This window comes from Oncorhynchus clarkii, chromosome 24 (genome assembly GCF_045791955.1).
Source record: "Oncorhynchus clarkii lewisi isolate Uvic-CL-2024 chromosome 24, UVic_Ocla_1.0, whole genome shotgun sequence".
Taxonomy (NCBI): domain Eukaryota; kingdom Metazoa; phylum Chordata; class Actinopteri; order Salmoniformes; family Salmonidae; genus Oncorhynchus; species Oncorhynchus clarkii.
The window spans coordinates 17,630,948-17,658,902 of record NC_092170.1 but is presented as its reverse complement, the minus strand read 5'-3'; the positions used below and the strand labels follow the sequence as shown (position 1 = coordinate 17,658,902).

General features: G+C 42.3%; 1 protein-coding gene across 1 annotated transcript; it reads right to left on the bottom strand.

Annotated features, from left to right (window-relative positions):
• Positions 1-7: 7 nt before the first annotated feature.
• On the bottom strand, positions 8-24,546 carry LOC139383079 (TLC domain-containing protein 2-like). Its single transcript, XM_071127386.1, has 5 exons — positions 24,257-24,546; positions 23,793-23,875; positions 18,670-18,752; positions 5,233-5,401; positions 8-4,179 (listed from the first exon to the last, which is right to left on the bottom strand). Exons 1-5 carry the CDS (start codon positions 24,433-24,435, stop codon positions 3,938-3,940), a joined length of 756 nt encoding a protein of 251 aa, XP_070983487.1. The 5' UTR covers positions 24,436-24,546; the 3' UTR covers positions 8-3,937.
• Positions 24,547-27,955: the final 3,409 nt, after the last annotated feature.

Here is a 27,955-nt window from a genome sequence, read left to right as displayed (position 1 = left end):
CTGTAAGGATTGTCGTATCCTTTATTACCAAAGTTACAAAAGACTACAACAATATACAGACACTTACCAACCATCTAGGCCACAATGGTACTTTACAATTATAATGGCAAATAGCAATAACAGTATGTCATTCCTGGTATCATATCATTACAAAACAGCACACAATATAAAGCTCACAAGTTAATGCAAGTACTTCAGATATCACCATCACAACTGAAGGTTAAGCTGCTAGAAAATAAACAAATATAGCACATACATATACGTGGCGAACAAGTGAAGTTCATTCAAGAGTCTTTTCGCAAAAAAAGGCAACTTTTGAATGGAAAACAAATTACTGTTTTTATAGACAAATCTTCAGCCCTTCATTGACTCTCTGTTGTTAGGGAGGTCTATTCAAGCAGCTGAAGCAAGCTTGTTAATTATTCTTTGTTAATTAGCTTCATATCAAACATCATTAGTGTCTTTTCATTGTCGATAGCAGTACAGTATAGCAGTGTGCTGCCATTGGTAGGGTCATCTAATTTTGCTATTCTCATCATACTATTTCATCAAGAATTGGTCAAATAGAATTACTGCTTGGATGTAACCAAAACGTGCACCCACATCAGCCCTTGCAGGGTAAGACTGCCCACCCCTGCAATAGTGGATGTATTTAGTCAGAGAGCAAAATAAGCACAAAGCAAAAAAGAATAAAGTCTCTTTCCAAAAGACCCTCATGGATGTTCTAGACTCAGGGAAACTGGCAGAAAACCTCACTGGTTACAGAAACACCACAATGCCCAACAGCTTATACACCACATACTGTAGCTAGCAATCCATATATCTCCAATATAACCAACAATTATTCTGAAGGTATAAACAATATTATCCAAAGGGATAACTGTGTTCATTAACCATATTTATACTTTTATTCACCCTTGACAATTAATCCACATTTTTTTAGAGTACAAATAAATTACAAATATAAAAACATTTAATTAAATAAAAACTGGAACAAAACATAGAAATACATCTTGTTATAAAATCTTCAGCGCAATAATACCAAAGTGCCGGAGTGGTGCCACACTTTCCCATCCCTAACAAACACAGCTGATTAAACTCATTTCATTCTAAACTGAAGATCATGATTAGGTGATTCTAATTATTTTTTTGTATATATATATTTTTTTTGTTGCCTTTTTCTCCCCAATTTCTTGTCCCATCACTGCAACTCCTGTATGGACTCAGGAGAGGCGTGTATCCTCCGAAACAGAACCCAACCAAGCCGCACTGCTTCTTGACACAATGCCCGCTTAACCCGGAAGCCAGTCACACAAATGTGTCGGAAGAAACACCGTACACCTGGCGACTGTGTCAGCATGCATGCGCCCGGCACAGAAGTCGCTAGAGCGCAATGGGACAAGGAGATCCCTGCCAGCCAAACCCTCCCCTAGCCCGGACGACGCTGGGTCAATTGTGCACCGCCCCATGGGTCTCCAGGTCGCAGCCAGAGCCTGGACTCAAACCAGGATCTCTAGTGGCACAGCTAGCACTGCAATGCCTTAGACCACTGCGCCACTCGGGAGGCCCATGATTAGGTGATTACTGGAGTCAGGTGTGTTAGCTGGGGGGAAGGTGTGACATCAATCAGGACTGGAGCTCTAGGTTGAAGTTGCCCTTTTAGGCACAAATCCAGGATTAGTTCACCTGTCCCATATCCTTCCTTAGATACTGTAAGGAACCCAACCCCTGACCTAGATTATGAATCTATGGAGAATGCTGCCTCCTTCAGGCCAAATCTGTAATGACACTTCAATGACCACCACCCCATGTGAGTCATCAGACGCCAGCCTAATGGCCCGTGGGGCTGGATGTCATTAGTGATGTCATTAGCTGGTGGGCGTGGGAAGAGCTTTCTCTCTTGGTTGTCAAGGTGAATGTGTGGACCTAGAATTGACAGGTACACTCTAGACTTAAAGAGCAATCTCCAAATGGACTAACATAGCAGCTGTTGCCTCTGTGTGTGTGTGTGTGTGTGTGAGAGAGAGAGAGAGAAACCCAATCTGAAGTCAGCCTTGTTGTTTGGTTAGCAACCAAACAGTTTTGATCAATACCAACATGCCACTTCTATTCTTAATTTGGATGATTTATTATTCTTCTGGTTGAAACATTAAAGACTTCAACAACCGAACAACTAGTCAAGTTCATCAACCTTCAAATAAAAAGGCCAATTTCCTTTTTACCGGTTTGCAATTGGCAACAAGACAGCGGAACCCTTACAACATAGATAGCAAAGCTCGTGTTGGGAACTGATGCAGCTGCTACAGACTTTTGAGGTAGTAAGTGTTTAGTTTATATAAGAATTGGCCAATAAACGTCTTCAATTCTTAGTGCTAGTGTTAATCAGCATGTTTACAACATGTTCAAGAAGACACAGGTTTGGATTCAATAATTCCCTGTAGTATGTATATTTTTATATATATATATTTTCTTTGTCAGTGCTATGGGATTTGCACCTCAACTTGTAAGACATTTCATTCGTATAATTTCAAATGCCTTGACTTTTTCCACATTTTGTTAGGTTACAGCCTTATTCTAAAATGGATGAAATTATTTTTTCCCCCTCATTAATCTACACACAATAACTCATAATGATAAAGCAAAAACTGTTTTTTAGAAATGTATTCAACATGGAAAAAACTGAAAGACACTTTGCTATGAGACTCGAAATTGAGCTCAGGAGCATCCTGTTTCCATTGATCATCCTTGAGATGTTTCTACAACTTTGATGAATTAAATTGATTGGACATGATTTGTAAAGGCACACACCTGTCTATATAAAGGCCCACAGTTGACCTTGCATGTCATAGCAAAAACCAAGCCATGAGGTCCAAGGAATTGTTCGTAGAGCTCCGAGACAGGATTGTGTTGAGGTACAGATCTGGGGGAGAGTACCAAAAGTGTTTTCAGCATTGTATGTCCCCAAGAACACAGTGGCCTCCATTATTCTTAAATGGAAGAAGTTTGGAACTACCAAGACTCTTGGTGGCACGTGACAGAATGTTTGGAGTTTGCCAAAAGGCACTTAAATGACTCTCAGACCATGAAAAACAAGATTCTCTGGTCTGATGAAACAAAGATTGAACACTTTGGCCTGAACGCCAAGCATCACGTCTGGAGGAATCCTGGCACCATCCCTACGGTGAAGCATGGTGGTGGCAGCATCATGCTGTGGGGATGTTTTTCAGCGGCAGGTACTGGGAGACTAGTCAGGATCGAGGGAAAGATGAATGGAGCAAAGTACAGAGAGATCCTTGATGAAAACCTGACAAAGATGAAAACAGGACAAAACCCCTAAGCACACAGGCAAGAGTGGCTTCGGGACAAGTCACTGAATGTCCTTGAGTGGCCCAGCTAAAGCCCAGATTAGAACCCAATCGAACATCTCTGGAGAGATCTGAAAATAGCTGTGCAGCAATGCTCCCCATCCAACCTGACAGAGCTTGAAAGGATCTGCAGAGAAGAATGGGAGAAACTCCCCAAATATAGGTGGGCCAAGCTTGCAGCGTCATACCCAAGAAGACTCGAGGTTGTTATTGCTGCCAAAGGTGCTTCAGCAAAGTGCTGAGTAAAGGGTCTGAATACTTACGTGAATGTGATATTTCCGTTTTTTTTCTTCAAATTAATTAGCAAAAATGACTAAACCTGTTTTGGCTTTGTCATTGTGTGTAGATTGATAAGGAAAAAATGTAATCCATTTTAGAATATGATTGTAACGTATCAAAATGTGGCGAAAGTCAAGGGGTCTGTATACTTTCCGAATGCACTGTAAAACATCAAATGTAATGAATAGTAGAATTGTATATTTTATACATACGTGTATTTTTGGCTATCATTCAATGGACTTGTGTGAATTGTAAATGCCTGTACCCCAAAACAGGAGAGAGATTATCCCACACTACGTCTCCTTCTTTCCCTCTCCTTGCCCTCTACTCTCTTTAACCTCTGTGGGCATGGGTGCACTACTCTTGAGGAAGTCAGACCTCAGCAGGCGGTAGAAGAGGACTATATTCATGGCGGTCATGACGGCAAGCCCTACACTCCCAGCTGTGTAGCTGAACAGGGGGACGTTGTCCCGGTTCAGGACCAGCCAGCGGGTCATCCAGGCCAGGGTGTTGATCCGGAACACCACGTAGGTACCTGGAATGATATGCAGGTTGTTACTTTCAGCACAACGTCTTAGCGCCAAGAACATATATTTATTAAATTATATGTATTTCTATACTGAAAAGAAATATAAACGCAACATTCAACAATTTCAAAGATTTTACTGAGTTACAGTTCATTTGAGGAAATCAGTCAATTTAAATAAATTCATTAGGGCCTAATCTATGGATTCCCCATGACTGTTGGTCACAGATATATTTAAAAAAAAATGGGCCTCACAATCTCGTCATGAGGACAGTTATTTCTGTGCATTGAAATTGCCCGCTGGTATTTCTGTGCATTGAAATTGCTATCGATAAAATGCAATTGTGTTCGTTGTCCGTAGCTCATGCCTGCCCATACCATAACCCTACCGGCACCATGGGGCACTCTGTTCACATCAGCAAACCACCTGCCCACATGATGCCATACACGTGCTCTGTGGTTGTGAGGCCGGTTGGACGTACTGCCAAATTCTCTAAAACAATGTTGGAGCCGGCTTATGGTAGAGAAACAAACATTAAATTCTCTGGCAACAGCTCTGGTGAACATTCCTGTAGTCAGCATGCCAATTACATGCTCCCTCAAAACTTGAGACATCTGTGGCATTGTGTTGTGTGACAAAACTGCACATATTAGATTGGTCTTTTAATGTCCTCAGCACAAAGGGTACCTGTGTAATGATCTTTATGTTTAATCAGCTTCTTTACATGCCACATTAGTCAGGTAGATTATCTTGGCAAAGGAGAAATGCTAACTAATAGGGATGTAAACAAATTTGTACTCAAAATTTCATAAAATATGGGACCAACACTTTACATGTTGCGTTTATATTTTTGTTCAGTGTATCTGTAATTCTGTATGAATTCTATGGTGCTAACATTTGTATAATCTACTCACAACAGTGCTTTACAACAGTTGAAACGTCATGTAAACAAACCCCTTCATGGCAACTCATGATGTGAAGTTATAGATAATGACTAGCAAAAGCTAGCTGTTCATTAAAAATATGCTTTCATCATTGAAACCTTATGAACATGACAGTACCTAGGTTGACCATGCTGTTGATGCGGTAGAGGTCGCCCGCTGCTAGGCTGGCCATGCGTAAGATCTGGCGCAGGTGGAGGAACACAGAGTTGATCTCAACCAGGAGGGCCACCACAGCAAAGCCAACGTAGCAACCGGTCAGGACGGCGATGCCAAAACAGCTGATCACCTTGGAGGAAGAAGAGTGAGAGAGAGAATGAGAGAAAGTTAGTCACTTAGTGGCAGTGATGTATTCAAGTTCCTAAGTCGAGAGTTTGACTCAAGTCCTAAGTTCCAGCTTTCGAGTCCAAGTCAACTCACGAGTCCTATAACATAACAAAAAAACAACTAACTATTCTACCCAGAAGCCACATGGTTAACCATCATCTCATGAGGTAGTGGTGGGATGACTGGGATCTCATGACTTAGGTTATGTCTACCACATTAACAACGGTGCAAAACGCACCACATCCGGTGACCATCTCTGTCTGACTCACAACACTACAGCCTTTGTTTTTATGATAAATATTGTATTATTTCCAGGAAAATGTCATAGTTAGATTCTCATAACAAGCCCTTGTTTGTTTTTCCTTTATTTGATACATGCCTCTGAACGTCAAACACTATATAATTACATTGAGGAAGGTCATCATGCTTATCAAACATCTGCAAGGTCATGGTTATGAATTTAAAGTCAGTGAGGTTACAGCATATCAGATAGTCAAAGATTTATATAACTAATGTGAGCAAATGAGTCATAGTGGGCAGAACAAGCAAGGAGGTGGGCAGAGCCAAGCACGAGCTAGTGAGATCTTATTAGCCCGTTCTAGCATACATCTGCATATTTCCGTTAGGGAACGCCTACTCTGTGAAGTGTGCGTATGCAATAACTCAATTCGCCTTTGCACTCCTTCTAAACAACTAATTTTTTTACAACTTTGGCAAAGATTAAAGTCTATAAAATGTAGTCCACTCTGTTCTTAACAGTCTATAGTTTTCGGAACAGAAAACTGTATTGAGATCAAATGTTTCATCGATGAGAACATTTGCAGAAGGTCGGCCAAAATCCATCTTGTTCCATCTTCTCCCACTGCCAGCCACTGGGCTTCCTCTCACTACCATATTTGGTAGTGAGTAGAAATGCCAAGCAGATGCTTCACATATACATCCTGTGAAATATCTGTCTCATTGTTCTATCTGTGAGTCTTTGGTAACAGGGGGTGATGTTGTAGTAGCGTAACAGAACCAATAGGTGGCACCCAGCGCCAGGCTACAACAGAGACACTATGAATGTATACGTACTGCTCTGTGATACAACAACTTCAGGGAAATCTTTTGAAAAATATTTTATTAGACTGCAGCTGCCTTTACAAGGTCTGTATTGTATTGTGTGTCAGAGTTTGATCAGTAAATCTCACATCCAACTTAGTTACTGTAGCAGACTGGAGGGCAGATGTATGTTTTCCTAAAATATCCCATTCCTAAAGAACAACACCCTAGTAGTACAATGACCTCACCCTGTCCACACTGTTACTAACCCTAACCGTCTCCACACTGTCACTACTCTCCATTCAAAGCACTGGATTACTCAGTCTGTCTCCCAAATGGCACCCTATTCCCAATATAGTGCACTATATGCTTGTGCACAAAAGTAGCAAACTACATAGGGAATAGGGTGCCAATTGAAACGCAGTCTTAGCCCCGCAGAACTAACTGTAGACCATGTTACATAGCAGTTACTGGCACACCAATGTAGCAATGTAAAGCACAACGGTTCAAACATCCTCAATGACTTGGTTGTGAGACTGAGCTTAACAATTAGGCAGGTCCCAATGGGAGGCTTTGAGTGTGTGAGTGTGTGTGTGTGGCCCCAGGGGTGAGGCTGAAGTCAACGGAGGAGGTGCCGTCCCTAAACTGACAAATGGTCATATGATATACAGCACCACACACACACTGGGGTCTAGTCTAAAGCTCAGCACATGTAACAGTATAACTTTAGTCCGTCCCCTCGCCCATACCCGGGTTCGAACCAGGGACCCTCTGCACACATCAACAAGTGACGTCACCGATTGAAACGCTATTAGCGCGCACCACCGCTAACTAGCTAGCCATTTCACATCCGTTACACACACACACCGGCTAGTGGCAACCCGCTCAACAGGAATAAAAAGACAGAATGAGACGCTTACATGTAGCAACTCAAGTCCAAGCATGTCTGAATAATAACACCTATTTAGCCAGACTACCAGTAGGCCAGCACTGACATGAGATACAGTACTATGTCCTATCTTCCCCTTGTTTTCTTATGTAGAGGCCTTAATCACATGCTGCTCTTAGTCAATAAGGTGTGTGTGACTCTCTCCCCAGAGAGAAGCCCCAGGTAAACACCCCAGTCTCTTATATATACACACTCACACTAAACCTCAAGCTGTCTTATCATTCCTCCTGGTCACACACAAACAGACATGTTCTTAGGGACACTCAAAACAGGAACCGTGGAGGTCAAATAATAGCCTTATACAATGCCCTGATAAGAGACCTCATGGCCAGGATTCTGTTTACATACTGTAGCTTTCTATCACCTAGCAGCTCTCTCTGTTACGTCTTGTATGGTCTCTCAACGTTGATCCTTGGCACTCACTGTGTAGACTGGTTCTCACTGGTTCTCAGCTGAACATCAAGACAGACACTTGCTGTATGTATTAACAACAACTGCGTGGTTAATTAGAACACACATTTTTGAATCACCTATTTCATAAATACTTTTAGATATTCAGACACTATTTTGGTTACCTATCTGTGATACTCAAATAGTAGAATTTGACCATGGATTACTGGTTGAAATAAACAGCCTGCATACGGCAGGTTGCCTAGTGGTTAGAGCATTGGGCAAGTAATTGAAAGGTTTCTAGATTGAATCCCTGATCTGACAAGGTAAAAATCTGTTGTTCTGCCCTGAAAAAGACAGTTAACCCACTGTTCCTAGGCAGTCATTGTAAATAAGAATTTGTTCTTAACTGACTTGCCTAGTTAAAAATAATGATTCCTGGGACAATAGACTTATCAGACTCATTGGAGATCCTAGTGTGTGTGTTTATGCCTGCTTGTATGTCCATGGCTTCCTTTATGATATTTGAGGAGTGTTGTTAGTGAGCGGGATCTTCAGTAAAGTCACTGATTGTAGTTTCCTCCCTGGTCTTGGGAAGGTAGGGGGTAATCAGAGCCATGTATATAATAACTGACTGTAATCATTGATATAAGTGGGTGAGAAGGCACTCACTCAATAACCCCTTACACAATCTCCACACTATATTACCTTACACAAGCTACACACACCCTACTACTATAAAACACGTGATATGAACAGTACATCTCTTATACAGCAGCCAGCCATTTAATACAGCAGTTGGTGGTTACAAAACCTTTAACCTTACTATGACCCAGCGAATCAGTCAGGGCATCATCTGGAGATGGTAGTCCCAAGCACCGAGTATGTCCCAACTGACCCATCTGAACTCATCCTGAGAGAGACAGGGGGTCATCACTAGGCCCGAGCTCAGGCATGTGGGTCTTTGTGGGGTAGGATTAGGACCAGAGACCATAGCCTGGGTCCTGGCCGGGTCTTGTCAGTCAACCAAATTAAATCAAATCAAACCATGAGATGGGATGAATCCCCAAACCGTGCCTGACTGTGAGCCCCACTGGTTGGGGTTGAAGCTACTGTAATCCCCCCTTCCCTGGATCAACACAGATAAGACAGCCCCCTGGACCATTAGAATGATTCAGCATTAGCAGGCTATCCCCTGCTAAGCCAAGGTAAGGCTGGATGTCTAGCTGCTGGTAGCTTATTAACAATGCCACAGACAGACACATAGTGGATACACACAGGGCCAGGGTGATGAGACTGCTGGCAGGGGACCCAGTCTGTGGGCACGGTGAGGTTAACCTTGTCCCTACAGTATGTCCTGCTGTGTCGTGTTCAGTAGGGTACAACGTAGCAATACGTTTTCAAACGGAAAGCAAAAATCAGCAGTAGAACCCTCGTTTCAAAAGAGTTATCTCGTTTTGTGTATATTGAACAGGTTGGGATAAAGGAGAAAGGGTGAAAACAGTATGTGTGAGTGTGTGTGTGTATTTCCTCAACCACAGTAAAGAATGGCAGATAAAGGACAGATAAGAGCCAAGATGGCCGATATTGTTCAGGAAGAGCCAAGGTGACACACAGCAGTGGCAGACCTACGAAGGCGGAGGATAAAAACAAAGGTGGCATAGATACTCAATTTGTAGGAATAACATAGAATGGGCTTTGGTGTAGAAAAGCCTTTAGATGCAACTTCCTCCTGCTAAGATTTGTAGGGTCATGGCAAAGATGGCAGACAAAGATAAAGCAGCAGAGAAACCAAAATGTCAGACAGGTGTGAATGGAACAACAGAGTCAGCTCATCCTCTCTCTGAGCGGTAGAGACACACCTGGAACCAAACCTGTTCCCCTGGTCACAGATGAATTGAAACCTCTCGACAAAAAAAGGCTTCCGGAGTGAATGTTGGCAGCCTGAGCAGCCTGTTCTGCAGGATAATCAGAATGATGAAATGAAGACACGCTACACACACACACACACACACACCACTACCATCTAGAAGGTGGAGACAGTACAGGTGCATTAAAGCATGGACCGAGAGACTGATAAGCAGCTTCCATCTCTAGGCCATCAGACTGTTAAACAGTCATCACTAGCCAGCCTCTGCCCAGTACCCTTCCCTACACATTTGACACGGTCACTAGCTGGCTACCACCAGGTATTCTACACTGCACCGTAGAGACTGCTGCCCTTTAAAAAAACATTTTAAAAATGGAATCACGATCACTTTAATAATGTTTACATAACTTTTTACCCACTTTATATGTATATACTGTACTTTAGTCATGACCAATTCTATATAACTACTGCTGTACATACCTTTTCTATTCATACACTGTCCATACTGTCTATATCAGGGGTCGGCAACAGGAGGCCCAAAACCGGCTGCGAGTGACTGTACTTGTAAAAAATAAAAAAGTTTAGTTTTTGGTCACAAAAGACTAAATTATCAGCTGAAATGTAGTTTTATTTAGTAAATCTGTTTCCAATTATTCCCGCAAATAAAAATGTAAGGTATGAGACTGTAAGGTATGAAAAGATTGCTTGAAAAATAATAAATCTCTTTTTGGGGCTTAGTTGTGGTCAATTTTCTGGGCTTAAATTATAATTTTCCGGCCCCCAGACCATTTGCTCGGACAAAAAAATGTCCCGCGGCTGAATCTAGTTGCCTAACCCAGGTCTATACATACCATTCACATACATATATTTGTTTATATCCGGACTTTGATATTGCTCATTCTGATATGTCTTCATTTCTTGTATTTATTTATTTTTACTTTTGGATTATGTGTGTATTGTTGTTGTATTGCGAGATATTGCTGCTTTGTTGGAGCTATAGACATAAGCATTCCGCTGCACCTGCGATAACATCTGCAAAACTGTGTACGCGACCAATACATTTGGATTTTATTTGACGAGCACCCCCTCACACCAAATCTTAATGTGTCTCATCACAGCATCAAAGGTGAAGGTAAACAGCCTTTGTGATGGCCACTCCTCAGGGCAGTGCAGTATGGGTAATGTAAACATGGGGACAGGGACCAGGCAGCCAGGTAGTGTCACTGCATCCCACAAATTCCTCACAGGGCCTAAATATAACAGGAAGGCATAAACAACACTCAGACCCTAACTCCCTGTACAATATACTATCACGCATATGCACACAAACTTCACACACACTCAATATGCATGCCAAACCCAAAATTGGGTGTTACGTGTTTGATGCTTTTGTGATTTTATCACAAGCTTAATGATTAAAGAGAGTGGGTTGAGTGGGATGACATCAGAGGGTGGGTTGTCTAATATAGTGGCCTCTGACTATGATGAACATAGCAACAGCAGGAGTTCTGTGTCATCTCGACTAGTCATGATTCTAAGAATCAAAACGGTAACAGGTATTCCTAACAAAATGTTTTTTATGAGGAAAAACCCACACAAAGCTTTTACTGTAAAGTTGGGTTGCACAACCAGTCTGGTAAGCTCACACACACAACCCCGTAACCACCACTGCATTCAACACCCCCCCCTCGCCGCCCCCCATAGGCTGGTCGGTCCCAGAGAGCAGTTTACTGACTAATAACGCCACGCTCCATAGCGACCATCACACTCAAACATTTACACTGATAGCAACGTGTCAATACTGGACTCGAGTAAGGGAAGTGAAAATGGGCTTGGCAAGTCTATGGTAAGGAACTAATGGGAAAGCCTTTGGAAGATGTCCTGTCTTGTATAAAGCAGGGCCAGGGTGTGGTTCAGGAGAGGAAGTTTTATGTACAGTACGGGAGTGTAGCGAGGGGTCAAAGTCTACACGTAAAAGATACGTGTATGAACCATCATGTTCACACATATACACATACTGTCATGCCCTGACCATAGAGAGCCCTCGGGGTTCTCTATGGTGTAATAGGTCAGGGCGTGACTAGGGGGGTTTCTAGGTATTATATTTCTATGTTGGTGTGTGTATGGTTCCCAATTGGAGGCAGCTGATAATCGTTACCTCTAATTGGGGCTCATACTTAGTGTGTCCTTTTTCCCACCTGCTATGGGGGATATTGTTTTGTGTGAGTGCCTATGTGCGCGACGTATTTCACGATTGTTATATCTTTGTTGTTTTGGAAGTTTGGAAGTTTCACGATCATTAAAATATAATTCATACGACGGTCGTGACACATACACACAAGCTTACATAAACACACACATCCACATCACATAAAATAACACACATCCGCAGTAGTAGATACTAGGATGACGCTTCTAGGGCTGACCAGGGTCAATGTCACAAGACTAAAGTTAAACAGACGACCATAGATTTAGGAAAACCCAAAACATTATGTGTATGGTGTGTATCCATGGTTAGTAATGGTAAAAGAAAAACAAAGTTTGTCAAGGAATATGTTTAGAGGTTGCTGTGACATTCATAATCAAGTCACTAGTCCTCACTAGTGGTTGCCAGGCAATAGGTGTGGAAGAGTGAATTAGTTTTGGTGTGTTTTTGCAGTGACTCACCTCTATTTCTCACCTAACTGTTTCTTCTAGATGTTGATTAGTACAGAAGCTACTTTAAAAACAATGTACCTACACTATTCAGTGACCCCTTGGCTGTAAATGTACACTACTAGCAGTGAAACAATACACTTATCCTATGGATACCTGTGCATTACGTTTTGAGCAAATGAAAATGTTTCCATAACTACCCAGCATACAGTTTATGCTGTGTTATCCAAACAAGTGTAAGTGAGCTAAATATAGGAATTCCCTTAAACACGTTGGAATCTGGGATATCTTTTGAGTACATCTTCTCCTCCCAAGACTACACACATTCCATAGTTGCTGGAAAACCACAGACGTGCATGCTTTGGAATTCCCAGGTATCCTTCTAGCTGGCAGCTAAGTCAGGGAGGGATCTCTCTCGGTGGGGGACACACACAAAACAAATAGAGACCGTTCCTCCTCAAGTCAGTAAAGACCAACTCCCTCATTCTCCTCCCCCTGAGCCTGACTCTACGGTTTCTAAACGCTGCAGATTCCTCGAAGAACCGCATTCCTGGTTGCCATGTCAACGTCTCACAACAGTCGCTCTGTTTAAGCACATCTGGATTTCCTGCCCAACCTTTGGAACTGAAGGTGTTGTCATGACAATGAGGGGACCGTGGGGACAATGTGGGGGTTTTCTGACAATGTGGACACTTCATAACAATGTAGGGACATCATGACTTCGCAGGGACTTTTTCTCTAGGGGACGTTGTTGGCATTCTTATTGTCAGGCCCTAGGCACAAGAAATATGTTTCTGTCCAATACCAGCGTACAACAAAATGTTTACAGTTCACTGTTGAGTTATTAGAATTCCAAGAAAATTTATTTACTTGCATTTTTGAGAACTTTACTCATCTGTCCTGCATGTTTTATGGTTGACTGGTTTATAGTTAAGTGAGTGGTTCAATCTATGTATGGATGTTGGATGAGAGGGGCCTTAGATAGGATGGTATCATTGGGTGAGTGGTTTACTGTATAGAACAACACTGAGGAATGGAAAGCTGTCTTGAGTGGGTGGATTCGTGGGGGATGGGGTGATGTTTTGACTGTGTGGGTGTAGGGGATATGGGGGCGGACAGTTGGGCTGAGTGTGTGTGAGAGGGGGTTCATGTGGAGACCAGATGTCTCCTGTCTGGAAACACACCAGGTGCTCTTTGGAGTGTTTCCCTGCTCCGCAAAACACACCAAGACTCTCCTGCCAATAATCTATAGACACGTTCTCTCCCTCACCCTGCGTTCCTATCCTTCACACTCAATCTCACTCTCTCACTCTCCATTATCCTTCTCTATTGTACTACACAGTAGGTGGGTGGATGCTTGGTAGAATGGCAGCCCAACTCAAAACTGGTGTTCTCACTTTGGCTATTGTAAGTTCGAATAACATTCATGCAGGAACAGGGCTAAAACACCACATGAGGTTATAGCTCTTAGCTCTATGTTTAGGCGACATGTTGAAAGAGATGAGAATTGCGCAAAAATAAACAGCAAGCTGTATTCCTTCTGGCTCCTCAACCCACAGAGTAGAACCCTGGCCATAATGGGAGTGTCTGTGTGGAGCACATGAAGTTCTCTGGAATATTTATTTGGCAAATAGATTCAGCAGCCTGCTATACAAATGAAATTGCTCCTGCTGGCATTGCTTCTTCAAGTCCAGGGACATTAAAGTGGTTTGTGAAAAGCAAACCACAATTTAACAAACAAAACAAACCACATTACGGAAATGTATGTTAAGGAATTTATTTAGCAAATTCGATATTAAAACTCAACCTGCTGTTTTGCTTTTAGAGTACACATAAGAGAGAGCAGGGGGTTGAGAATGTTCAAAAATATTGGAATGACGAAGCAGAACGCATGGCATGTACCACAGCTTTGGCGGCTGCTGTACTGTGGCCATATTAAACTGCGAGTCAGTGGAATCTGACAGAACGAGGGGACATGGAGAAAGACTGGTCTGCAGGAGTAGGACTATCAGGGTCTGTAGATGTCACGTCCTGACCTTAGTTCCTTTTTTATGTCTCTGTTTTAGTTTGGTCAGGGCAAGAGTTGGGGTGGGCATTCTATGTGTTGTTCTATGTTTTTGTATTTCTGTGTTGGGCCTGGTATGGTTCCCAATCAGAGGCAGCTGTTTATCATTGTATCTGATTGAGAACCATACTTAGGCAGCCTGTTTTCCCACTATGATTTGTGGGTAGTTGTTTTCTGTGTCTGTGTTTTACCATACAGAACCATACAGAACCACAACCGGACCAAGCAGCGTGGTAACCAGGAGCAGAGGGTTCTGGACTCCTGGACTTGGGAGGAGATATTGGACGGCAAGGGTCCCTGGGCACAGGCTGGGGAATATCGCCGCCCCAAGGAAGAACTGGAGGCAGCGAAAGCTGAGCGGCTGCAATATGAGGTAAGGCAGCGCAACAGGCACGAGAGGCAGCCCCAAAAAATGTTTTGGGGGGGGCACACGGGGAGATTGGCAGAGTCAGGCGATAGACCTGAGCTAACTCCCTGTGCTTATCGGGAGAGACGTTGTACTGGTCAGGCACCGTGTTATGTGGTGAAGCGCACAGTGTCGCCAGTACGCGCTCATAGCCCGGTGCGCTATAGGCCAGCCCCCCGCAAGTGCCATGTGAGAGTGGGCATCCAGCCAGGGCGTATTGTGCCGGCCCAGCATGTTTGGTCTCCGGTACGCCGTTTTTGCCCAGGGTATCCTGCGCCGGCTCTGCGTGCTGTGTCTCCGGGGCGCTAGGAGGGTGCAGTGCGTCCTATGTTGTTCTATGTTTTTGTATTTCTGTGTTTGGCCTGGTATGGTTCCCAATCAGAGGCAGCTGTTTACAATCAGAGGCAGCTGTTTATCGTTGTCTCTGATTGAGAACAATACTTAGGCAGTCTGTTTTCCCACTATGATTTGTGGGTAGTTATTTTCTGTTTTGTGTGTATTGCACCTTGTAGAACTGTTCGTTTGTTGTGTTGTTGTTTTTTGTTCAAGTATTCGTATTTATTAAAAGTATTATGAATACTTACCACGTTGCACCTTGGTCCTCTTCTCCTTCTCCTGATGACAATCGTTACAGTAGAGAAGAAGCTTGGGGGAGAGAAAATGAGAGGACAGGAGAGGAAAGGAGGAGAAGAGAAGCTGGCAGGCATCACATTCCATAAGCGTCACACCACAGTGACACAACCACAGCCACCGGGGATGTCCAAATACGGCCATGCGGAAGTTCTTGTAGAACACGGAGTCTCCAAGTTAGGCCTAAGTCATGGATCCAATCGCATGACATTCTCACAGGGAGCAAGTAGAAACTTCCAGCTTCTCCAATACTGCCTGCTTATATCAATCATCACTGTAGTCAACTGAACAGAGTTCTATTCATATCTTTAGGCTGGTGTTTTATGACCCTTCAAGTGGAGAATAGACTAAGCATGGAGATGGGGTGAGAGAACCTGAGGGAGGATCAAGGAGGGTAGACTGGGTTCCCAATATGGCAGCAGTCGTAGACAGGGCACATACAGAATGTAAGGGAATGGATAACATAGTAAATCTCAAAGATGGAACACAGCAGTAAATGTCAGTTAGAGGGTAGCGCATGACACTCGCTTCCCTTCCAGCCCTAAGCACTACTAATAAGCAAACTCAATTATGCGTAACGAGACAGGGATGAGGGAAATGGCAAACACACTGTGGAAACCTTCAAAAACATCTGACAGTGAGAGAACATTTGAACTGAGAGCGTAGCTATAGAGAGTTCAATTATAAAAGCAACTTGAGTCAAATGACATCTTCCCTGCTGATCTACATATCTTAAATGAACTGTATTAGATGCAATGCCACTTTCAAAATGCTTTTTTCATTAACTTCTGCAGCAGTTCTCTAGCATCTACTCACCCTCGTTCATAGCAACCTTAATATTTCCAAATATCACGGCCAACTGGGGTAGCACACGAGGAGGAGAGGGGTAGTGTTTTATGGTAAATGATTCCTTGTTTTTCCATGAACCCAGTCGAGGGCAGTAGCAGCTCCAAAAATGTTACTGAAACTACAGGAGAAAAACCCCTAGAAACAAAAAGCGTCCCTGACAACTTCTACAGTTCTGAAAATGCAAATCTAGTGTTTGTCAGAATCTGTCCATTTCGTTCTGTTTCCAGACACTTATAAAGCCCTTATATCTTCTGTTATGAATCTTCATTTAGCTTTTTCATACATATTTTACAGTATCTTCTCAGTCAGATCTGAGTGGGGCAGTGCTGTGTTGTTACAGGTGCCCTATTTCAGCCACAAACAGTTTCTCAAAGGAAAGGAAGGGTCAGTGGTTGTTTGGCTATACTGTGTTGCTCTGTGTAAAACTGCCAGTGGTGTACCCATATGTCATTGTAAGAGAACACCCGCCTTTCTTACCCAGCAAGCTCCACTTAAAGTGGAAAAAATCCCCAAGTTTCCATGGAACGTTTGTCAGCTTATCCACCCCCAGTTATTAAGACTGGGTCATGTTCACTAGACATGAAATGGTAGAAAACGGGCTGAAACTGGGAGGTAGCCTTCTATCTGAACTTGTCCAATAAGAAACCTCCATTGCACATCGTTTTGACCCATTTTGCTACGATTTGCCCTGATGAATACGAACCCTGGTCGACGACTACTGGAACTACTACTACAGATTTTCCTTGTTAACTCTTTAGGGACGTTCCTTAGCTTGAGTCTTTATTGTTGTTAAGTCTGCATTTCAGAGAAACCCCTCTACTGGATTACAAAGTGAGTGACTGACTGTAACCAACATTACTTTCAGAGGATGGGGACGGGGTATGCCAAACTAAGGTGGTTTTTGCCACAAATCATAGAAATAGTCAACAAGGCAATAGCAAAGACCAACAAAATGCTCCATTGAGATCTCAGATTCAGAAAGAGAGTTTCTCTCCCTTTACTTCTCCCCAAAATCACAAAACAATGTTCTTATTTATCATTACTGCCAGGCCCAGACCCCAGCAGTAAACACCAGATGGAAGGAGGAAAAGAGAGAGATACTGAGACACACACTTATAGAGGCTCACACATATAAACAGGCATGTGCCCATATACATTGGCTCAATTTCAGACGGGTATACACAAACATTAAGTATATAAGTAAGAAATCTATGAGATAGGCAGACAGAAACCGACACAACAAAATCCTTGAAAGGCAGGTGCAAACCTACACAAATCATCTTCTATCCACTCATCTAAAAATGTACATCAACATCCCAAACAGGTCCTTAAAAAAAAAGTATTCAACAGCTCAGCATTGCCATGGAAATGGCATTTTACACCTCAATGGTTAAGGTTAGGATGGGGGGAGGGAAAAACTGATCCTAGATCTGTTGCCAACAGGCAACTTTATTCCCTGAGGTAAAGCCTGGAGCAGCATTCTACAAAGATGAGACATCCATTCTCAAGGGAATGAGAACAAGACCATCAGGTCTTTCTCAAGAACACTGGTAAACAATGAACACTTTTCTCAAAGGACAATGATGAATAATGAGCGTTTCTTTTCACCAGGTGCTCTCATTTGAGACCTATTACGTCGTACTGGAGCTGTATAGCTTTGATGGGAAAGAGAACGATAATGAGGGGTAGTTCCTAGCTACTGTGACCGATGGGGTTAGAACTCTGATTTTCTGAGGGACAGAAGAGCACATTAGCCTGCTAAGCTAAAGTCTAGGCATTGACTTAGGGAGCCAATGCAACTCATCAGGTCTCTGGCAAATGTACTCGTCATGCGAGTGTGGTTGCCCACAGACCTCTGTTACACTGGAGTGCCTGGGGGTTGACATCCTCAAGGGGATGTCTGACAGGTCAGGAGCCTGATGAGGAATGCTAGCTGGACAAGGTTAACAGGCAGGTTCTGATACGTCTTCATTTCTTGTTCTTCTTTTTATTTGTGATTATGTGATTATTGTTATTGTATTGCTATATATTGCTGCGTTGTTGGAGCTAGAGAGATAAGCATTTTGCTGTACCTGTGATGCCATCTGCAAAACTGTGCAAGAAACCAATAAAATGTGATTTGGTCTGTGCTGTATGCTAACAGGGGCCAATGACTGTGGTAGTTTTATGTGTAAAATGTGTGTGCACTGTTTCAGTATTCTCTGGTGTTAGCTAGATAATAAGGTTGAGACAAGAGATTCTAGGCTAGGTTTCACCTAACCGCTGATACATGATCAAGGTTATGGTGCGTGAGGTAAGGTAACCTGATCCTAGATCTGTGGTTGTGCACAACGTGTACCTCAAACCTCCTAGAGGCTACCAGGAGGACCACTTACCACTGTGTGATGGAATAGGAGCTCCCATGACAGGATCATCTTCTGGTTGAGCACCATATCAAGGAAGTCATAGATGAAGTAACCTGTTGAACAAAATATAGAAAAGGCATATTCTAGCTTAGAACCAAAACAAAGAAATGGAGATCGATTGAACAAAGGCTTTTTCAGTAGAGGACCATTTGGCTTATCAAGTATATTTAGTGGGGACCCCTCTTGACAGTCGCTTCCATGACGAAACCAAGGATGGTAACCAAGATGTCAGTTAGAGAACGCTATTTAATCAGTCCTCCGCTATGGGTGTAACCATGGAGACAGACTTTCAGAATGGTGTAAAAAGAATGAAGAGTTAAAGATAGTCTGGCGTGTGTGCGTGCGCGCGCGTGTGTGTGTGTAGGGGAGGAGGTCCTCCTCTAGGGCAGACTAGAATTAACCCCAGTCTGCGTTCCTACTACATATTCCATTTGACATCCATTTGACAACACCAAAAAGCTGCTGTAAATATAGTGATGAGATGTGCACCTTGAGAGTATCCTCAGTTGCTACAGTATATGACAAACACACGCTGAAGAAACAACTGATGTTTACTTAACCAAATCGTCCAAATTGAATCCCCAAAATAATTCTCACTGTGCATTGGGAATCGATTTTGACTGAATAGGAGCCATAATATTAGATTTTAAAAAAGTGTCATCCATTCATATTTTATAATTCTTAGAGGTGTATAAAGAAAAGCAATTTTACAACCAGTGAAGACAGGCAACCTAGGTCAAGTGTTCACATTATCGAACCATGGTAGCATGTGACCAACACTCTGTCAGTTGGCCTTCCAACAGGCTCTCTTATCATTATGACACTGACAGTGTTTCATAAGGATTCATTGATTCTGTCTCTCTCTGCCCCTCTCTCCCTCTGTGTCTCTCTCTTTCCCCCTTTCTCCCTCTCTCTCCCCCTGCCCCTGTCCTTCTGCCCCAGTCTCTCACCTGTCTAACACCACACGTGGCTGAAAAAGTTGTATTTTTTGAGTAGTGTTTAAATACGACAGCAGCATAGCTCTCTATATGTTGTCACAATGGGGACTGGAGCCAAACTCTTCCGTTCTGTGGGTTTTGGGCAGTGACCGTCCAACGACATGGCGATCAAACACAACTTGTCTTTATACTGGCTGACAGCCAAACCCTGGAATGTTTGGTTCTTGAGATGGTAACTAATAATACAGAAGTTTACTGAAATAGTTATTATCGGAAAATATTGTGACCGATCACGGATTCTCAAAACAAAAATATTTTTGAATGAAAAGAACGACACACCCAATAGGAGAGGGGCACTTCATGAGTGTCATGTTTGGTGTCTAACATTGCGTTTACCTTTGGTCAGCCTGGGAGGGTACCTAATGTAACTGTTCTGCATTCCAAAATGTCAACACCGTTGTCTTGGACCTGACAACATCAACTTGGCCCACAAACAGAGTCCCAGGCTAGTGTTTGTTTGGTCAATCAGAGCAAAAGAAAAAAGAAAAAATTATGTCAATATGTCCTCTGAACATATAGTGGGTTTTCACTATGTGGCCAAACTGCCATGTTGAAATTGCCTATAGTGAAAATACTTTCTCTTTCCGGCTTTGAATTGTGGCCTGATAGAGACGACCATACTATAGGCTCAGTGTCATGGTCACGCCACATTGTTGTAGGCAGGGCCCAGAGGACGTACCTTCCTCACCCTGACTCCCTTCTCTGTTACATATGGCATTTGACCCGGGCAGGCTGCTGTGGCATAAATCAACAGCCTTCTTCTCAGGCGCTACAGCCCATTCTAGGGTCACGTGATCTATGGGGGTAGGTCCGGAGCGGTGCTTGGGACGAAGCAACATAATGCCCCTCCATTGATTCTAGAACTCTGGCAAAACTAACAACACTGGCAGGCAGCATTCGGGGGTGGGTGGGATTCTCTGGGAGAATGCTAACAAGCCTTGGAATTCTAAGGGAGCCCTTGTTGGAGCCCTTGTTAGCAAGGCACATATCCAATAAATTAGCAGTTTATAGTGTGGCATGCAGTCATTTAAATGGACTCATGCCATTGGGGGAAACAATACACTAGCCAATTAGAGTCAAAGTCAAAATAGAGGAAGTTATATTTAAAGGAGCTGTACTGCTGGGGTTTACTCTAAGCTTGGCGTAAAGATTGTGTCCATCTAGCCGAGACTTCTAAAAATGTGAAAGCTATGGTCTGGTGTTTGACTTGTGCTGCAGGCTTAATTCTCATTCTACAGAGCAATTTTAGCTGTCAGACACATGAAGCGTGTTGGGGAGATTGGGGGAGAGATCAGTGGAAGGGTATAGGCTGCCTGACACACACAAAAAGTGTTGTTCGAAATCACCTGAGAGATAGACATTGTCAGGTAGCATGTCAGTGGTTAGAGCATTGGACTAGTAACTGGAAGGTTGCAAGTTCAAATCCCCGAGCTGACAAGGTACAAATCTGTCGTTCTGCCCCTGAACAGGCAGTTAACCCGCTGTCATTGAAAATAAGAATTTGTATTTTAAATGACTTAAAAAAAAAATTCAGTCCAGTGTATCCATCCACACAATTTCATAGTTGCCTTATAATGGTCCTCACAGATCATTGTGACAGTTAACCATACAAATAGTAGAAAATGGCCATATGAATGCATCAGTAACCACGAGTGACAGTTAAGAAACAATTTAGCCAAAATTAAGGGAGTCCAGCTTTTCAGTGAATTGGTGTGGCATAACATGTCCATCTATAGAGGATATACATGTCGTGGAAGGTGGTGTGTGTTCCACATCGCAGTGCCTCTGTTGTTGATGGTCTAATCTGTTGATCCAGCCAGCTTCACTAAGCCTAGTGTGTCATAGTGCTGATATCGGATCAGGTCCCCCCTCTCTATATAATATTATTCATTATAATCTAGATTAAGGATAAACTGATACGAGACCAGCACCCCTACTTTGAGACTTTATGAATACAGGGCATGGTGTTGCAGGTTAGAATATAGGCAAAAACATTTCTGTTTTTTTCCCCTCATTGTGTCACATTACAAACATGAGTTTGTAGAGTCTCGGTCCCACACTGCTTCAAAACAAATCAAATGGTATTAGTCACATGCACCGAATACAACAGGTGAAGGTAGACATTACAGTGAACTGCTTACATACAAGCCCCTAACCAACAACGCAGTTTCAAAAATATACGAATAACAATAAGAAATAAAAGTAACAAGTAATCAAAGAGCAGCAGTAAAATAACAATAGCGAGAGTATATACAGGGGGTACCGGTACAGAGTCAATGTGCGGGGACACCGGTTAGTCAAGGTAATTGAGGTAATATGTACTACTAGGTAAAGTTATTAAAGTGACTATGCATAGATAATAACAGATAGTAGCAGTGGTGTAAAAGAGGGGGTGGGGTTGCAAATAGTCTGGGTAGCCAGCATACCGCCGGCATACCTCTCTCTCTTTCTCTGGGGCTAGAGCTAAGTTTCTCTTCATTTGTATTTATTTTAAAAATATTAATATCACAGTGGACGCCTAAGCCTATAGGCCTATGCATCCCTTACGATGATGCATTTAGTGCTCAAATCTCTGACAGCTGAACCGTGAGGGTGACAATTGTTGCTTTAGGAAAGTAATAACCCACAAGGAAACACAAGGAATAGTGTTTTTGTAAGTTGTTATAGGCTGTTTTTAACGACATGTAAATGTGGCTTATTTGGCTAATGTCCCCCATTTAGGGCTCCTGAGCCTCAGTGAGGCGTCACTGCAGTAGCTGGTTTGAATTCAGACTGCGTCACGTCCGGCCGATATTGGGAGTCCCATAGAGCGGCGCACAATGGGCCCATCGACGTCTGGGTTTGACCCGGGGTAGGCCATCATTGTAATTAATAATTTATTCTTAACTCACTTGCCTAGTTAAATAAAAAATATATTTATATATTGATTGTGCTGGCTGCGTGGGTGGGCATCCTAATAGGTTATGAACCCAGTGCATATGGATGACCGGTAAATGTGTCCGGCGACGAATCTTCTTAACGGAAACCCTGATATATAGAATAGGGTACAAAATAAACTGTCCAGTAACTGACTCAATTATGAAGATGAAGCATAGGCTACTCACCGGTGATGGCTGATGTGCTTGTGCCAATATCTCAAGATAAGCTACTTTGAAAATCAGTGCTGTTCGCTCAGAATCGCTCAAAAGTTGAGAAATAAAGTTAACTTCTACAGACAGATTAGTATTCTCTTTTCACCCGTAGGCATTTGCTTTCCAAACGGTAGGGCCACGTTTTTCTCGTGAATGTATTTTGAAATTTGTGAAATGCTTACTGGCAGCCGTAACCAACCACAGAAATATATAGTTAATAGATGGCAGTTCCCACTCAAGTCAGGGCTGACAGAAATTGCTAGTGTAGCCATGAGTTTAACAGTCAAAGTTCCAAAATCCTTATATGGGTTATATCGATTTGTATTTATTATGGTTCCCCATTAGCTGCTATAAAAATAAATAGAGTCGCACACTCTATAAGTAAACTCCCCATTAGCTGCTGCCAGCTACTCTTCCTGGGGTCCACATTAAGGCACATCACACAATTAACAAACACTTTTCTTAATAAAAGTACATCAAATAACATCATTAACCCACTACATATTTACAACAAAATGTATAATACCACCATATAACAATATAAAAATATACGTGTGTGTATAGTGTGTGTGCTAGCGTGTGTGAGTGCCTGCGTGTGTTTGTCTCAATCAGTCCGCGTTGGCCACAACGGAACAAGCTGTTATATATTTGGAGGGTGTATTGGTCAAATTGCAGCCTTCCCAACTGTACGTGCCTGTGATAAAACTGAATCGACTGCTATTTTTTAGAAGCTATTGACCCTCTGTAGCTAAATTAAGCTCTCTGGTGTAGTATTTTGAATAATTTGATTCGTGTCTGTTTAAACAGGAGTAATATCATTTTGGGGGAAATTATTTGTTATAACCTAATTTTGGCAAAATAATTGTAAATTATCAGGGGGAGCTGCAGCACCTCCAGCACACCTACTTCCTGTGGCTATGTGTGGAAAGCTTCCCTTTACCTCTGCCCATCCACACACACTCACCGATTGATACAGAAACCAACGCATGCGAGAACACAGAATGGGTTCCTATCAAATCTTCCGCCATCTGTGGGTGTACGAAAAAACTGTAGGGGAAGAATAGACAAATTAAGTTGCGATCTTAAGCAGAAAGCAATTAAAATTGATATTTTATTCAAAACAATTATTGGGAGAGAAGTTGACATAATTAGAATAGTGAAAATATGTGTTGGCTAGATAAAAGTAGAATCTGAAGCATTTTATATGACCATAGATAGATTCATTGATTTAACATTTCACAATTCAGTCCAGAACAAAACATTGTCCACATTATTCCGTTACCTTATCCGACAAAAATCAACATATAAAAATGTATTATAAAACCTATTATATCAGTTACTAGTCTGTAACGTATAAGCTTTCAGTAGGCTAATTGAAAACAATGTATCTTTACATTTTAAGCATCATGGCAGTGGAAAACGACTCACCACAGTACAGCCCATATCCCAGTTATCAGACTGTGTGTCAAAGATGTGCATACATTTCTCCATTTCCAGGCGTTTCTGCACGCAGACTCGGGTATAGGGAGTTTACTGACACCACAATTGACAAGTTTAAAAAATCCAATAGAGCCACCAGCCGTCAAAAGCACTGAATTCAACTCCATGGCCACGACCAACTCCTGTCTGTCTTTCTCCACTTGAAGAATTCAACGTCTGAAAATTCGCGCGCTGAAGTTGTTAAAGATCTGACGCGCTCGCTCTCTCTGCTCGGGACTGATATTTACGCTGTCAACGCGGGTGCAGCTACACTCACTGAAGTGTGCGTCATGAATTTATCGCCCCGCCTCTGTTCATTCATAAAGCGTTATGGGAATCGTTTTTTTCCTGAAACGTACCAGACAAAATAGACGCAGGTTGATTTTTGTGTTGAAAAGGGCGACTTCTTGTGGTCATGGTAGATATTAGGCCACGCAATTGATTTTGTAACTCCTATATATGGTATGTGTGGTTATTGCATACATGACCGCTAATTAGGCTACTACTGCACAATACATATCTATCTTGTGTAGTAGTTATAATTACTCCCTCATCCATATTGACTCCTTATTTTCCTAATCTATTAGGCATAATCCTCCGTAAATTAAATTTATTTGGAATTTACATGTATGGTTGTGCATGGACTGATAGGCTTAAAATCCAGTAGGCTACAATATTGGGCTATGACAGGATTTCCCAAACTCGGTCCTTGGGCCCATACTGGGTGCAACCAACTCTGGTTATTTGAATCAGCGGTGTAGTGCAGAGGAGGTGTGGGGTATGACTGTATGGATTATATAGCTATGTTATTTCCCTTGGATAAAACGAGTTCAGCTTGGTTTGGCTCTTGGTGCTGCTGTGGGTAGAAAAGGTCTCGGACGTCTCGGGACCATCAGCGCCGTGACAGACTGGGATGCACGCGCGAACGACTCTTTGGTTAAAAAATAAAAGAGCCGATCAACGGTATTGTACAGTCTGATACGTTCAATGTTTCATTTTCTCGGGACTAGTGCATTGCCTGGCAGGACAACAGGTGAGCAAAGTTTGTTATTTAGAAAATTAATGGCCTGTTCTAGGAAACTATGTTCGCAATTTTGACAGTGCACGCAATCTCATCGCCATCGGATGGAAAACACAAAAGTGCTTGGAGAGAATGGTTCCCCATTTGACAGCATTTGCTTTTAATGTAAAAAATAATGGCTTCTTTAATCCATCCTCTTTGCATTATCTTATTTGTGGGAAAAAAATACAGAGATAACCTTCCTTTTACATTTTCCCTGCGGAATATGATTTTCCCCCATTGCAGATATGAGTCAATGCCAGGGTCAAGCTTCTTACAGGTCACTGGGATGGTGTGTCTGGAGTCTGACCTGCAAGATGGACATTAAGATCTTATCACACACCCATCACACAATCGGATAGATTGTTAATATTATATTACTTTTGCTGTAACTGTAAGATACAAAATATATTATTCCATTGTAGGCCTGCGGCTCATGTACACGAGCACACGGTAAATTGTCGCGTGCTGCTTAGGCGCCCAGAGTGGCTCGCTTTTGGGTGTGCTGGCAGCATATAGCAGCACCTTCGACTGTGCGTCAAGAATTCAGGACAGCAAGTTTGTATGAAGGTCTGGTTATAAATGGGTAATCAGTTTAATCCATTCTCCATTTCATGAATTTATTCACAGGTATACAGTAATATGCTCTATAACGCTCTGGTGACAAACAAACGTTGCTGCCTTGTTTCCAATCATCCACATGGCTGGGAGAACCTATTCAAGTAAGTAAATACGTTGAGAAAATTATGTACACTACTGGTCAAAAGTTTTAGAACACCTACTCATACAAGAGTTTTTCTTTATTTTTATTATTTTCTACATTATAGAATAATAGGGAATTCATAAAAACTATGAAATAACATATGAAATCATGTAGTAACCAAAAAGTGGTAAACAAATATATTTTATATTTGAGATTCTTCAAATAGCCACTCATTTGCCTTGATGTCAACTTTGCACACTCGTGGCATTCTCTCAACCAGCTTCATGATGTAGTCATCTGGAATGCATTTCAATTAACAGGTGTGCCTTCTTAAAAGTTAATTTGTTGAATGTTTTTCCTTAATGCGTTTGATCCAGTCATTTGTGTTGTGACAAGGTAGGGGGGTATACAGAATATAGCCCTATTTGGTAAAAGACCAAGCCCATATTATGGCAAGAACAGCTCAAATAAGCAATGAGAAACAACTGGCCATCATTACTTTAAGACATGAATGTCAGTCGATACAGAACATTTCAAGAACTTCAAGAAGTTTCTTCAAGTGCAATCGCAAAAACCATCAAACGCTATGATGAAACTGGCTCTCATGAGGACCTCCACAGGAATGGAACACCCAGAGTTACCTCTGCTGCAGAGGATAAGTTCATTAGAGTTACCAGCCTCAGAAATTGCAGTCCAAATAAATGCTTCACAGAGTTCAAGTAACAGAAACATCTCAACATCAACTGTTCAGAGGAGACTGTGAATCAGGCCTTCATGGTCAAATTGCTGCAAAGAAACCACTCCTAAAGGACACCAATAGCTATAGGCCTACAACGTTTGTCACCATATTTTCCATGACAATCACATTCTAATTTGAATTGGTGACCATTTGAATTTTAAATGTCAAACTACTGAATCTGTATGCCTATCTACTGCTCTGTCCTATGCTAGCATATTAGCATGTTAGCTGTTGTTTTACCCACGTCTCCCTCTATTCCTGCCTCTCTAAAGGCGAGGCCTCTGAGCTGTCCTGGCTCTGAGCTGGAGGGAGTGAGGATACTGCAGAGCTACGAGGACGAGAAGGAGATCCACCAGTTCTGTGTGGGAAAGAAAGCTGTAGTCATTGGAGCCTCCTTCATAGGTTAACCATAAAGAGATAATTTCATACTGTACACTGAGGAGAAGTCCTATTTAAAAAAATTTAAAAAAATGTAAATAGTAAATAGTTTATATACTATAGGTTTGTGACTTGGTTGTTTACAGTAAGGTAAGGTTGTTGCATTTGATAAGTAAGACTTTCATTTGATTTGTGTGCCTCAAAACCAAGTTTTCCCTCCTCCATTTTTAAGTCATAAATATGGAGTGGCATCCTACTTGGCAGACAAAGCTGCCAGTGGGGCAAAATAAATTTATGCAGGATGGCGCACACGCGCAGCGGGTTTGGGTTCGGTGTTAGATGTCATCGCTAACTCTGACTTCCTGGAGGAAAACCAGGTGAAGGTGGATTCTAGAAAGGCTGTCATCATTGATAGGTAACTATGGAGATGGTTATCATTAACAAACTATAGTTATGTTGATGTAATAACTGTGGTACTAATGGTTTACACTCCCCAACACATTGCTGCTTCCATACAGTTCATGAGGACCAACATTCCAGATGTTTTTGGAGACATGGAGACATGACGTCCTTTCCTCTCACCATACCGAAATACCAGAGGATCAACATCGGACATTGGCAGCTGGCATCAGCTCACGGTAAAATCGAATTGTATTTGTCACATGCTTCATAGACAAAAGGTGAAAACTAACAGTGAAATGCTTACTTACAGGTCCTTTTCCAACAATGCAGAGTTAAAGATAAGATCAAATAAAAAATATAAATAGT